This window comes from Lagopus muta, chromosome 1, assembly GCF_023343835.1.
Source record: "Lagopus muta isolate bLagMut1 chromosome 1, bLagMut1 primary, whole genome shotgun sequence".
Classification (NCBI taxonomy): Eukaryota; Metazoa; Chordata; class Aves; order Galliformes; family Phasianidae; genus Lagopus; species Lagopus muta.
Window position 1 is genome coordinate 142,003,150 of NC_064433.1, and position 15,976 is coordinate 142,019,125.

The window sequence follows — 15,976 nt, forward strand, 5'->3', positions numbered from 1 at the left end:
CAGAAATTAATGAAATTTTTCTGCAAACCTCTGGCTATTGTACTTCAAAATATGCAGTTCTTCTATCTAGCATTCATAATCCATTGATTTTCTAGACTCTACTAGCACATACAGTCCACCAAAGGTGTTGACGTACTGTTGGTCTAGACAAGGTCCAAGAGTTTGAAGTAAAAGAGGTCCCTGAACAAAAATTATCATCTATGTCAGAAGATACACTGTTTAGAAAAAAAGCAGAATTCCACCAATCGGAAATCGAAAGATATAGGCTAAAATCATTCAACAAGTCTGGACTACAGAAGAGATTGTGTACAGAAGACAGCTATCAGATTGAAGGCCTTTCTTTCACAGACATCTTTCACAGGTGAAAGAGGTCGTCTTCTTTTGCAGGAGGAAAAATTACAGTCAAGGAAATGAACAAGAACAAGGAAGACCATTTCATATACAAGAGGAAAAATTTAATGTGTCCAAAGACTGTAGCGTTTCAGAAGCACTGACTGAGAGAATAAGGGGGACATTTCATGGGATAATGCTTACAGCCATCAGAAAAAAATGCATTGTTCCATGAGAAATTAAAGGAAAAATGAACAAACACATGATTCTTCTCACATGCCAAAAGGCATGTGGTTCAAAAACATGCAAGCCAACTTGCTAGGGAGCTTGTGCAGTTTGAGCCACCAAGCACAAAGATGTACTGCTGTATTTTGTCTCCCTTTTCACCTGTGGAGGCACAAATCTCTAAACAGTTGCCAATTAATCATTACACTGATTTTTTTTTTTTTTTTTTTTTTTTTTTTTTGAGTCGTCAGAGAGTAAAACCATAGCCAAGCTGAAAGAATGAAAAAATCAAGGTAGTACACCTTTACTTTTCTAACCACTAAGCAGAAAGAATGTGAGGCTGAACTACACCACATATTCCAGCTTTCAAAATTCTGAAACAGGATGTCTGCCAATAATCTGTGCATGGGTCATTTATTTTGCTCCTATTTCCTGATAGATGAAGCTACACGCTGTGATTTAATGATCATTAATATGATGAATAAGACTGACATATGAAAAAGCCAACTGATTACTTTTTAAATTTTGTAATTGATCCATGCTCATGTTAGGAGTTACTCTAGTTACTCCAAGGAATTGCTTCTACTCTTCGAAGTATACAGGCTTTAAAAACAGCAAGAAGATGTACTTAGAAACAAAACATTCCATAAAATGGACAGTTACACAATTTTATCCTAACCCCTTCAATATTGCACAAGAAATCAAGGCTGACTGATCACAAGACATCTAGTATACATGTTGTACCATAGACCGATAGAATCAAATATAGCAAAATGTTGAAAGGGTATCTGAGAGGCAAATAGCCCAAACTCCTATCTGGAGGGGAGCTCTGAGGAGAGGGACCTGAGTGTCCTGGTGGATGACAGGTTGGCCATGAGCCAGCAGTGTGCCCTTGTGGTCAAGAGGGCCAATGGCATCCTGGGATGCATTAAAAAGAGCGTGGCCAGGAGATCGAGGGAGGTGATCCTCCCCTTCTACTCTGCCCTGGTGAGACCTCATCTGGAGTACTGCGTCCAGTTCTGGGCTCCCCAGTACAAAAAAGACAGGGATCTCTTGGAAAGAGTCCAGCAGAGGGCCACGAAGATGGTGAAGGGCCTGGAGCATCTCTCCTAGGAAGAAAGGCTGAGTAAACTGGGTCTGTTCAGCCTTGAGAAAAGAAGACTGAGAGGGGACCTGATCCAGGTCTATAAATATCTAAGGTGTGGGGGGCAGAATGGCGAGGCCGGACTCTTTTCAGTGGTGAGTGGAGACAGGACAAGGGGAAACGGCCGGAAACTGCAGCATAGGAAGTTCTGCACAAATGTGCACAAGAACTTCTTTACAGTGAGGGTGACGGAGCACTGGAACAGGCTGCCCAGGGAGGTGGTGGAGTCTCCTTCTCTGGAGATGTTCAAGACCTGCCTGGATGCCTACCTGTGTGGCCTGGTGTAGGGAACCTGCTTTGGCAGGGGGGTTGGACTCGATGATCACTGGAGGTCCCTTCCAACCCCTACAATTCTGTGATTCTGTGATAAGTATAGCCCCCAGTTTTATGCTGTGTAGCCTTTTTACATCCCAGATATAGGATATCCCATTTATCCTTGTTGAAATTCTTGTCAGACTGTCATTTCAAGCACGTCCAGGTCCATTGAACATCAGTTTCAACCTTCAGTGTGTTATCTTATATTCCCAATTTCCTGTCATACATAAACTTGCCTACAGTGCATTTTATCACATAACTCAGGTTAACTAAGATGTTGAACAATTCTTGGCCCCCATATTAGCTTCTGAGAGGGTTATTTACCAGAGTGCTTACCAGAGGGAGTTTATTCTGATGATCACCATTCTTCCTGAACAGCAGACCAGTCAATTTTCCACCTATGTAATAATCCACTCAGCCAGCCTATATCTCATCAATTTGACTATAAGGATGCTCTGGGAGTCTATGTCAAAGACCTTCTTAAAGTCAAGTTATACAACATCCATTGTTTCCTCTTATGCACACAGAAGTCAACTCATCATGGAAAGAGATCAGGTTATTCAAGCATTTTCTGTCCACAGTAAATCTCCATGTTTTCAGCTTATAGACAGTATTTTACACTTCACAAACTTGGAAATAGCTTCCAGGAAGGTTTTCTTTCTTACTATAGGCAAAGGTTAGGCTAAACTAAATGACCTGTAGTTCCATGTATTTTCATAATTCTTCAATAATCATTAACCTTCTCCCATTATCAAAGTTTTTCATAGGTGAAAGAGGACAGCTTGACAATGATATTGGCCAAATTCATCAGCATCTTTATATTCATTCCATCTGGTCCCATGAATTTCTTTACATTCAGCTGACTGGAATGCCCCCAAACTGTGCCTTCCTCAGGGAAGGAGCTGTTCCGAAATCTTAAGTTTCCCTTTTATTATGTTGGCCCATTATGCCAGAGTTGGATGTTGGTGATACTGCAGTAGAGGTTGAATCTTCCTACCAATATTCCATTACATTTTGTTGCCACGTGATAGATGGCAGCACAGGGGCAGTCTGACAAAATTACATCTGACATGAAAGTGCATATGAAACAAAGGGGAGTAATCAAATTCCTCCATGCAGAAAAAATGGCACCCACTGACGTTCATCAACACTTTCTGAAAATTATGGAGACCAAACAATGGATGTGAGCACAGCGAGATGGTGGGTAGTGCATTTCAGCAGAGGTGGCAGTGAAGTGTCATTTATGCTGGTGCTGATTTTTAAGAGTGCGGTGTTCAGGCTCTTGTTCATCGCTGGCAAAAATGTATAGCTAATGCTGGTGACAGTGTTGTAAAATTATGTTTTGCAATGAGAATTTGCTCTGTTGAATAGCGTTATTGTGCTCTTTCTATACGCTGTAGTTCCCATGGAAGTAAATAGGAGACATTATTTTTGGAGTGACCAACACTGCAGGCTACTAGTAACCTGGGAGGCCAGATCTTAGCAATTACAAACATGAAAAAAGTACTACAGTATTTTCCAAACTCTTAGTTACTAAGGTCCCTGAGCAGCATGCCCACACCTTCCTTTGTCTTCCTTTTGCTGATACGTTCATAGACACACTTCTTTCAGCGCTTCATGTCTCTTGCTGCTCCAGCTCTACCCCAGTTTTGGTTTTCCTAACTCCATTCTTGCTTTCTCAGATAGCATATGTTTTTCCCAAGTAATTTATCCTTGTTTCATCCTTCTGCTTATTTCTTTTCATACTCCAGCTCAGACAAGTTCAGTAGTTCATACATACTTGACCAAAATAAACTGTATTCACACTTTGAGAAGATTGTCCTGAATATCACCGTCTGTACTGAGCCCTTTTACCCTACAGGGCACAGTGTTCTGTCAAGTCGCTCCCTAAAGAAGTGAAGATTAGCTCTCCTGCACTGCACTGCAAGTTTTCTCAATTCTTTTCAATGCTTTTAAACTCCACTGCTGTCTGCTGCCAGTGCTGTAAGCAGCCATCATATCCCTGTATCCTTGTTCAGCAGTAACAAGTCCAGCAAAATATGTCCTCCATGATGGCCTACACGTGTCATGGATGTGTCTTTTGATTATGCCAGAGATCTCCTGGTTTACTTGAGTTGTGCTCTCTTGATTATCCAGGATATACATCTGTGACTGAATTTGTCACTAAGTAACAAAGCTAACAATATTGAGATTTCTTTCATCTCTCTGCAAAAGGCTTTATTTAGATCTTTTCTTGATCACATGGTCTGCAGAGACCACATAACATTTGTTAGTCTGCTCTCTGATCCTTACTCACAATAAACAACATAAATAAACACTCATATAGTCATGTCATTACATAAACATATATAAATAATTATGCCTGCATATATCATAACCATCAAAACAGCAGAATTTATTTTGCCCTGCACTGTCTTTCTTACAGTCAAGAATAAAATGAAAGATGTTTGAATCAAGAAGTGCTATATTGGAAAAGAGCAAGTCAAGTTATTTTCATTGCAAAGAGGCATCCATGGCAGTTACTCTGCCAGCCATAAATATTATTCTACTTCTTTTATTTCACAGCCCTAATTCTTAAGTGTCATCCTAAAATAGACATATTACTTTTCCTATGTGCTTTGCCTCTTCTCATACTTCCCACTCTGAAAACCAGTGGGAAACTTCAGTACATTCATACATCCTATTACAATTTTTTTTTGAGAACCACTTTACTCTTGTAATATCATACACATCTCAAACACTGGCGACTGCCATCACATCCTGCTTCCATCAGAACAGATTAAAAAAGCCCTTAAGTGGAGATAAAGTACTTCCTGAAGTACGTATTTATTTTTGAGCTATAAACACTGTAAGAATGGGTTCACTGCAGAAATGAAATGTTCTCTTGACCTACAATCCTCCGTTGGTTCCTCTGCCCCTACTTCCTGTCTCCTGAAAAGGCAACAGTAAAAGGCAAAAAGAATAGCAACCAGTGCTGAAGGTGAGTCACTGACAAATAAGCAGTATTCTCTAGAGGAGCAGTGCAGCACTGGGATCTTAAAAAAATATTCTTACAAAAGGGCAATTGCATTTTAAAAAAAAGGAAATGGGAAAAGATAATATATTCTTAGCATGTCCAGACTGGCTTTCCTAAGTAAAGGCAGCTTCATGAGAATCTTGTTTCAAATAAAGAAGAAAGGCTCATAAGAACCTGAAGAGCCTGAATCAGAAAAACAGTTTAAAATCAATGATCTGAACTACTTATAGACAAACCTTTTCCTACTCCTTCAAAAAACAAACAAACAAAATTTGCCCATAATTTTTTCTTTGACATCAACAGATTATACAAGAGGACTTTGGCATGTCAGTCCAGTACATAAGAGTATATGAAATTGTATAACAACCACTGTCATGACAGCTCATCTGGCGTTAAAGTACTAGTATTGAAAGAGTGCCTCTCTGCTTGAAGCGCGCAAATGAATAACAGAGCTCAGTCTCAAAATTGATGAGATGAAAAATATAGATGTTTACTGGGACTCATGACTTGCATTTAAGTTCTGTTCTTGTTCATAACATGCTGCCAGACCGGCTACTATAGTGCTTTAATTAAGACCTCCTTCAGAATGCAGAGGTCATGCAAAATGAATGAAAACAGCAGGCCAAATTCAGAGATGATGTATATTAGAGTAATTTGCACTTCAATTAAACAGCACAATTTGCAAAGTAAGAGGCTGCAATAAAGAGCTAGTAGCAGGGATGGTAACTCAGATTTTACCTTAGGACTGTTTACTTTTCTACTCTAACTCTATCCTGTCATATATAACATAACATATAGCATACATATACATTGAATTACTCAAATGGCAACTTCCCCTACCACCTTTCTTTATCAACTCAATAAGCAATAATTATTAAAAATCTTGTTTTTCTATAGATACTTAATAGAAATGCAAATTTTTTTTTGTTAGTTTTAGTGACATCGAGGAGCTCCAAGGTCTTTGATATCTACACTCAGAAGAAAAGAAACTGTGAGGTCATAACATTTTAGTAAACAAGGCTCCATTGTCAAAAGCACAGTAGTTCCCATGATCTCGCATGTTCCAACTGCAGCCTTTCTAAAGCATCATCTCTGTAAAGATTTATGAGCCAGAGAGGTAATCAGCTGTGCGTTACCATATTACATCTTCTACAAGTTCAAAAATGTTGAGGACCTACTGAACAATGTCCTCCATATATTTCTATGAAGCTATAGTAGTTCAAGATCTAAAACTCCAAATTATTTACAAGCTGAATGCTATTTATGAACAGTCCTGTAAAACATCACAAAGGTCGGAAAAGAACGGCATAGTTCTCTCTGCTTTTAGGCTATTTAGTGCATATTTCTGTATCTAGTTTCCACTCACTACTGTTGGTACACAGATGTAATTAGATGCATGAAAGCTTCTCTTTCCTTCTACATAACACAGTATGTAGAATTTAGAATTTAGAATTTACAGTATTTGCTGCGTCAGCCAAGGCTTTGATGACTTATGTTTGAGAGTAACACAGAATGTATAATATACAAAAGTAAAACCAGGATGAACCAAAAATGATTAGGAATTTGTAGCACACAGTGGGCAGCAGCACTATTCTTTGGGGTTATCTTAGTGTCCCTTATCCCTAGGATTTGTTTCTAGACTTCAGGAGATGGTATCCTGTTTACCATAAGGCAGGCATGTTCAACCAGCAGCCCATAGATCACATATACTTGGCCTGGGCACACACCCATCTCTCCGTCAGTGTGCTATCAATGTTGTTCGAACCTAAACCAGCTCAAGTAATGGCAAATAACTGTATACATTTTGATGTGCTGGCTAAATACTGTTCCATGAACAGCAAAAAACCTGCAGCTGTGCTTTCTGTTGTGATAAAGAAATCTGAGAATAGGTTTCAATACTGCTGAAAAAATCTTTTTTTTTTTTTTTTTTAATATATTTGCAACTCCATATTCCGTCAGCATAAATACATGAACTGCAAATTTTCAAATTGGATGCACAGTGACAATCAGGTGACCAATTCAAATATTTGACTGTTTATCAGATTTTTACAAGCCCTCTGTTGCCAGAAAGAAATACGGTGTGGCAGCAAAGGCCCATCAGCATTCCACTATGTTTTGTTGCTGTGTGACAAATGACAGCAGAGGGATAGTCTGACCAACTGCTGTCTGAAACGAAGTACATATGAAGAAAAGGTTTGTCATTGAATTCCTCCATGCAGAAAAAATGGCACACATTGACATTCCTCAGTGCTTACTGAACGTTGATGAAGACCAAACAGTGAATGTGAGCACAGTGAGGTTGTTGGTGGTGCATTTCAGCAGAGGCAAGAGTGACATTGGATCACCTCTACTGGTGCAGATTTTTACTAGTGCAGTATGCATGCTCTTATACAACACTGGTGAAAGTGCATAGCTCATTGTGGTGACTGTGTTGAAAAATAGGTTTTTTGCAACTGAGAAGTTGTTCTATCAAATAGTGTTATTTTGCTGTTTGTATCTGTTGTAGCTCCCATGGAAATAAATAGGAGGCATTACTTTCATTGCGACCTACATATATGTGACCCAGAACAATTCCTTTCCACTCAGTGTGGCCCAGGTAAGCTACAAGGTTTGACACCCATGTCATAAGGAGCCTGTAGTAATGCCTAGAGGAACTTTCTTACTCTTTCATTAAGTCAGTCACCCATTCATAACTCTACGTAGAGAAGAAACAGCAAAGTTACTGAAAAATGACAATGGTCAAAAAACTTTCAAAGTGCTGTATAACTTATGAGATCATAAAGTTCATCTTTTGAAAATGAGACTTTAGAGAGTTTGCAAAAATAACATTTTTCAGAATAAAAGAATTGTATTTCTGATGTTCAATGCTAGAGCACAAGCATAAAGGGAAATTTCATAGATAAAGAAATAGTCTTATTCTCTCCATATGAAAAATAAATAAAAACCGTTATAGAAGGGAGAATAAAATGGCAAAAGACAGTATCAATATAGAGATTTGTCATTTATCTGTCTTTGGATGATTGCCACGGTATGGCTGCCTTCACTCAAGATAAGTGACAATTACAAGATCACTAAAAAAAAGGAAGAAACCTCTTATCTAGTATTCTCAAAACCTACATTTATTGCATCATTTTAGTGTATAGGAATTCCCACTTACACCTCAGTATGTCAATATAAAACTTAGCTCTACCTACTTAAAACAACTTAAAAATAAAAGACCATGTATATTCTGGGCAGCTTCTTTGCTCTCTCCACATGCAGACCAGAACCCACAAACAGCTTGTTTTTCTTGCGAGTGAGTCATTAAACAATTTATTTTAGAAAGCTTACTTTTACAGTGCTTTTATTTTTAATCTCCTTTTATCTTTTATTCTCCTTATTGAGGTTCTGTGACTTATAGTTAACGGAACATGAGATTCTCAAAATCTGGGTGTCACATGCGGCAAATAACTTTCCGATTTTGAAGAATATAAAGCTCGCAGTGATCAAGTCCTTAAAATCTCCAACAATATTTACAGGAGGCAAACCATTAAAAATAAATTAAAAAAAAAGAAAAAATAAAAAGAAAACCACAAATCCTCTATATTCTTCATGAATACGTGTTTGGGATTTGCATGTTTTTGTGTCAAGGGTTTGAGGCATTGGAAGTGACATAAAAACCTTATCTTTTGTTGTACCTATACTGGCTGAATGATGAGTTTTCATAGGAATTAAACACATATATTCTTTCAGCTGTACAGGGACTTACTTAATTTTTATTTATTTTCTTTTTAATATTCAGAATAATGTGGGAAAAAGGGGAATTCAGAAAGCTCACTGTAAAAAAAAGACCAAAACAAAACCTAAAGGGCTTACAGACAACAACAACAACAACAACAAAGAAAAACAAAACAAAACAATCACAAAACACAGCAAAATACAGATGATTAAGCTAAATGATCACCTTCCTCTTTTTCCCTTCTAATGCCCTAAACAAAATGATTCATAGAATTAAATCAAGATAACAAATTCCATTGTGTTATCAAGATAACACATTCCATTTTTTGAAAGTATATTTAGAATATTTTTTTCAAAATTTAAAACAAACAGAAAAATATGAATTGAATTTTTATTCATACTAAACTTGTCATTATGATGGTCTTTTTTTCTCTGTTATTTGACTCAATGTGCATGATGCTTTTTTTTTTTTTTTTTTTTTAACTGAGAATACATATTTCAGGCTTTGTTATGCAAATCATGTAACTGTCTCCAAATGCTCAACATACACAATGCAGCAAATGAGGAAATAAACATTCAGCATCCAATAAGAACAGGACAACAGTCTGTATTAAAACATAAATATCAAAAAGTAATAAATTCCAGTCTTGTTTCTTTTAGTTATAACTAATGCACTCACGAACAATAAAATGTTCAGATGTACACATTTCAACTAATTTGTACCCAATAATCCCTTTGATAATTTTTAGCAATAGTAGAGTGACTTAATCCTGTGGAAAATTCTAAAACAATTAATTAAGAAAAAGAAAGCAACAACTGCTGCTATGTGTTTCTTTTAGGAAATAGTTAATGCTGCATTTACTAACTTATGAGTTGTTACACATTTACAGGAAGATTAAAAATATGATTATTACTGTGCTAACTTAGCTTGACAGCCTAATTTCTGGTTATGTTAAATAATATTTGTGGAAGAAGAAATTGCAAATGAAATCACATTTAGGGTCAAATACAATAATTCAAGACCAGCTTTAGACCTTTCCCAGCAAATACTTAAGTGGGCAGAATTCATAAAAACTTCAATTATAAGTTCTAGTAAAAGTTAGGATTATATTTACTTTTTTTTTTCTTCTATTTATGAGAAACACATTTCACGCTTTGACAGATGAAAATTAGCACAGCATTTTACACAGACTGAAAACTGGTTCCATTAAAGACTGAAAAGAACAGCTTCATGTTTTTAATATACCTTTATCAACACTTAACTGCAGCAATCTTCCAATCTTCCTTGAATAATCCCATAACAAATATTCATTCACTGTAGAGTCATAGAATAGTGTGGATTGGAAGGGATCTTAAAGATCATCTAGTTCCAACCTTCCTTCCACCTTCATATTCTCACTTCCTTCTAAAAACTGAACAGTTATGCAAGTTTTACTTATGCACACTGATCCAAGAAATTTCACATTTGTCAGTACTAGTAATCTTACATATTTGTAAAAATTATTTTATTGGGAGTATAATTTGAGAGCATGAAAATTCTACCAAGAATGTCCTTACCTCTTCCAGAGCAAGGTAAATTAGAATTTCCTTTGCATTTCTTCACACTTTCCTCAGCTGACAATGGACAAGACCGTGGATGTTCACACTTCTTCCCTGTCCATCCCTCTTTACAGTCACACTTTCCGCAATTACACTGTCCGTGACCTTTGCAATGAATATAGCTAAAGATTAGCCTCCAAGCTGATGACAGGCATTAAAACCTGATGATGAAATTAACTCTATCAAGTTTCTGGTTTCATTAAAGAGTCAGTCTGGCAAAAATACAATCAAGTCGCTATATCTACTTTTTTTCCTCACAGTAACTTGCATCTAAGCTGTCATCTAAGCTGTATTTCCTTCATTTGCTTTTTTTAAGGGATGTTTTGCCACTTGTCGCAGACTTCTCATGTAAAAAATTTGTAAAGGAGGTTACAGATATGCATCTCATTGTCTGGAGACATAGGGCCATCAAAAGCAATATTTCACTTACCTTTCTGATCTTGTTTGTTTTTCTACAGCAGTTGCAGCATATTCTCCAAGTACTGTGCCAGTACATCTTTCATATACTTCAATCAATGTTATCTGCTTGATACAAGCAATTCTACACCAATTCCAAGTCTCAGCCTATTGCATTCTACTATATAACAATGTGCAAATAACAAAATTCTCAGCATAATCAATCCTCATCTCCATAAGGAGAAATGTGGTTTTGGAATCTCCTTAACTAACTCAACTCTTCCGGACCATGTCTGAACATAACAACATAAATGCGACTTTCACTATGCATACTGAGTTCAGGAAAAGCAATCAATAAAAAAAAAGCTTTTATGGATTGTTTCTTTAAATAAGGGTGACAGCCAAGTAGTTAGAGATGGAGCCATCCTAAGAACTGAACCTGAAATGCCGACTAGCCAATTCATTTCCTCTATCTGAATGCTAGCGGAACCTGATGAAGTAAACTCAAGTTGCCCAGCTCCCTTCATGATGAGCCCAATGCCCTTTGCATAAAGCTGTGGTATTCTGACTATACAAAAGCTTACTTGTACAAGATGGAGAAAACTTGGGCACTAGCAAAAAAATTTCTTGCCACAAACTGAAATATTTATTCTCATGAGAAGTGACTGCAGGTTAAATCCATGAGACCTATCTGGAGCAAATGTGGGAACTGGGATTGTTTGGTCTGGAGAACAAGAAGCTAAGGTGCAACTTCAATACTCTACAACTGTCTGAAAGGAGGCTGCAGTAAGGAGATTGTCAGCCTCTTCTCTCAGGAAACTATGGATTTCACTTGCAAGACAGTAGCTTCAAGTTATACCAGGGAAGGATAAGATTGAATATTGGAGAAAATTTCTTCGTGGAGAGAGTGGTTAGATATTGAAATATGCTGCTTGGGGAAATGTTTGGAGTCTTCATCCCTGCACATATTTAAGAGGCATGTGGATGTGGCAATAAATGACATTGTATAGTGCTGGCAAATAGTAGGTCAGGTTGGTGACTGAACTTGACGATCTTAACTAGATGATTTTGAAGGTCTTTCCCTCAATGACTCTGATCTTCCTTCACACTGTTCATATAGCTGCCATTCACTGGATACAGGACTTCAAAGCACTGATTTATGTGCACTTGCCTATGCAGCTCTTTCTTGAAAATCAGATAAATATTCCTGTCATATCTCCATCTACCAATATTTGAAACTTAATATTGCCTTATATTACATTTATTAAACATATTCACTTATCAGTTTAAAGGGAGAAACAGAAACAAGCATTATATAAGTTGTCAGAGTAGTTCCTGGGCTACAGGTCTTATTAAGCTCACAATAACAATTTTTCATTACTTCAGTTATTTGTTTTCCTTGAAAAGTGTTCAAAGCCTCTATTTCTGTTCCTTGCTTGCATGTGTGCCCACTGACAGGCTGCAAATTGGACATATATTCTTTTATTTAGATATACAATATCAAATAAAATATGATCAAATTTAAATTGTCCCAATATAGGATATGTATTTTAAAATTTCAGACATTCTCCAATTGATCTTAGACTGTACCGAAGACAATAGTATTAGAAAGGAATTGTGCACCTAAAAATAGTTTATATTTATGGAGGCAAAAAAAAAAAGTCTTAAGAAAATTTTCAAATTCAAAAAAAAAAAAGTCTGTTTTAATAATATTTTTTTTTTACAGAATAATGCCTTTGAGTTAAAAAGCCCACCCCTCTAAGACAAACAAACAAAAACAGCTGAAGCTTGTTGTAATTAAAACAAGGGAAAATTAGAATTGAAGAGAAAAGGAGGAAGAGGATCAGGCCATTTTGGACTTTTATTGTAGAGATACACATAAATTCCTTGTTACGTTTTTCTTACCTGAACAGAAGTCATCAGAATATCTATCATACACTGCTTTGCAGTTTCTTTCATCACACTCACAAGTATCTCCATGAATATCTCCCCAGTCTCCAGTTGGGTCCACATCATGACAAGTACATTCCCCACATACACATGTGCCTATGAAGAAGAAAATAAGAGAGACAGGGATGGAAAATTAACTGAGTAATTTAGAGTATTAATTTTGTTGCAAAAATTCTCACCTGTTAAATTTTGCTTTTGTGGCAGTGTAATGTTAAAACTGCAAATGTTAACCATGACTGTTCATTCAACTTCAATGATTTACAACTTTCTATTACTTAGTAGTAATACTTCATACAGGCAAGTTGGCTCCAAGTTTGTCTTTGCCATAGATCCTCATTAGGAGTCAACAAAATATGTATTACACAGAATAGAAAACATAAACAGTAATTTGCCCTGACACTAATAAGAATATAAATCAATGCTGTTTAAAAGATTTGGACTTAGGTAAACTGGATAAATAGTTGATTTGAAAGCATAAACATTTAAACTAGAAAAAAAATCCAAATTTAATCCAGCTGAAATTGAGTGGGAAGTAAAACTTTACCTAACAAGAATACAAGCACAGATTTACATGAAAATGATACTTTTTTCACTTTTCCCAAGTTCATTGCCCCACGCTGTTGTTCACAACAGGAAGGAAAATGTTATACATGACAGATACTTTTTCTGCACAGCCTTACTGATACAGAGAAAGAACATACTGATTTAGGTAAAGTCAGAACACACATACAGTTTCCTTATTCGTAATTTTAAATATGATTTTGCTGAGAGGTCAGCAGGTACAAAGTAGCAGCCTAACTGTATAGATGTGTGCAGTCCATTTCTTGGACAGAAACGACACTTTCCTGCTATTCCACCAATGCCATTGTCTTCTTATTCAGATTAGTCTGAACAACATAATATGTTTGAGAAGAACAGGACAGAGTGATTGAATGGTCGACATGTGCGCTGTCTCTAAAAAGAAAAGGACTACACAACTGTGCATGAATGACTGTCATATGAAGCCTGTCAAGTGCTAATGCCACCAGAACAGCTTTCAAGAAATTTGCATCAGAGTATTGATAATTTTACTGAAAGAGGGAGAAAAAGAAAAAAAAAAAACCACCATAAATTGAATAAATACTTCTGGAGAGTGATTTATTCTCACAGAAACAACTTCAAAGTGAATTTGGATCAAATGTCTTGGATATCAGAATGCAAAGCACCATCCCTTCAAAGTTTAAAAAATCTGAAGTTCGCATCTGTTCTCTGACGGTTGACTAGATGGTTGGTGAAGAGATTCAAATAATTTACCCATTTTAGCACTGAGGTAAGCTAAACAGTGAGACACGTTTCAATATTTAAGTTTAGAATGGGCAAGACAAGATGAACTGTACCTATATCACAGTGTTTGTCAACACAGAAATCTAGGTAAATAGGATTAAAGAGAGTAGAAACACTGGAAAGCAATTTTATGTAGTCAAAAGCCTACATATATATTTTTAATATGGATAAAACCACAAATAGATGAAAAATATATAAATATCACATTAATGTATTTTTAATAGAAGTTTGCAGCTTTTCAGAATGCTACTAGACTATTCACCTTCATTTCTCCCACGTAAAATGTAAATGTAAAGAAATACTTGTGCATTAAAACGTCATTGTTCTAATTTCAGATTTCATTTGACTAGAAATTATTTTCCTGATGCAAATAGAATCTGAAACATTTCTGTGTTTATTTTGTCCAGAAATACATAATTTTTTTTTAGTCCCAAGACTAAATGAGCTTACATGACCTCAGTATGTTAGCCAATCTTTCAATTTCCTCATGTTTAAGAGAAAAGAATTTTCTAAATGCACTCAGGATAATTAGAAGTTCATGTTATAGGAGGTTTTGTCAGTAGAGATTTTTTAAGAGAAGTATCAATGAGACAAACTTATCTTCTACTTTTATTCTCTATTATATAAACAAACAATAACATGCTCTTTTAACTCTTCCCTCAAAAAAGCCAAATATAGTAGCAGGTATATACTAATCTTATTTTGTTCTATTTTTGTTGTTGTCGTTTTTGCTTTCAAAAATCAGAATTAAACAGAATTATAGACAAAAATTAGAATTCTGGGAGTTGATGCAAAGAAAATCTAACTTAGAAATATATTGTGCCAAATCTACCCTTCCAACTCCATACGTGTTGCACAGAACTGTTACTGCACACTTCTTTGTTGCTCTTTCAAGTAGCATTGGGAAAAAAAAAATGGGCTTGTGTCTTTGTTTTCTCAAGTTGTGTGTCCTTATTGTTCTTAAAGAGAAGATTGGCATATTGTTCTGTTGTTTATAGCACTGATCCATTCAAAGACAAGTATGTTAATATTTGATTTAGCAGGAAGAGTCTCCCACCAGAGCTGGTGCACTGAGAAATTTTTCTGCTCAGTCTTGCTACAGAAATGAAGGATGAAAAGAACTTTATCGTCTTGGGTTAGCTTCATCTAAAAATGAGTGCGTAGATACAAGTTTATCTTGAAACAGAGATATCCAGCCACTCAGTTGGAAATACATGCTCAGATTTAAATAAGTGAGAACAAACTAGAAATCGTCAACAAACATGACCGACGTCCTATGGCAGTAAGTATATATTTTATAACAAAAGCAACTTATATGAATATGTGTAAAAGAAATGTATGAATGACACACCTCTATTACTGCAGATTTTGCCATCTGGAGATGTGCATCTTTTCTTGATCTCCCAAGGGGTGATGTCACACTGGAATTCACATTTATCTCCATGCCAACCAGCCTCACAGTAACAGTTTCCACAGTAACACTGTCCATGGCCTTAACCCAAAACAAATTTTATACAGTGAGAAAGAGGCAAGTTCATAAGAAGGATAAGCAATGTAACTGTTTTGATATTTTTACTTCTAAAAACTTTTATTGCTGGACTCAGAATAGAAACAATTTGTAGACTACGTGTCTACTTCAAGTAAAACAAAAGATACCTGCTCTATACTTTTCAGCATGTCTACAGCAGAGCATATTTTCATTTAATCACAGATCTTTTATCAATAAACGCTGAGAAAAAGACTTTCTTTTTTTTTTTTTTTTTTTTTTTTTTTTTTTTGTATTTGTAATCGTTTTTTATAGGTAAATTCTAAAGACAGCAAATGCAATAGTTAAAAGTTAAGCAGATCTTTTAATATTAAGTTGGGACACAATTGTCCACAATATTGTACCTATCTAACAAAGCCCTCTTTGTTTTCAACTCTTCACATTATTCCAAAAGAGACTGTAAAACTGATTTACT

General features: G+C 36.0%; 1 protein-coding gene across 1 annotated transcript in view; it reads right to left on the bottom strand.

Annotated features, from left to right (window-relative positions):
• ITGBL1 (integrin subunit beta like 1) overlaps positions 1 to 15,976 on the bottom strand; it is a 128,885-nt gene that overhangs the window by 53,032 nt on the left and 59,877 nt on the right. Inside the window, 3 exon segments of the mRNA XM_048929385.1 lie at positions 10,305 to 10,451; positions 12,648 to 12,788; positions 15,367 to 15,507. Of these exon segments, the coding sequence (XP_048785342.1) occupies positions 10,305 to 10,451; positions 12,648 to 12,788; positions 15,367 to 15,507 (429 nt within the window).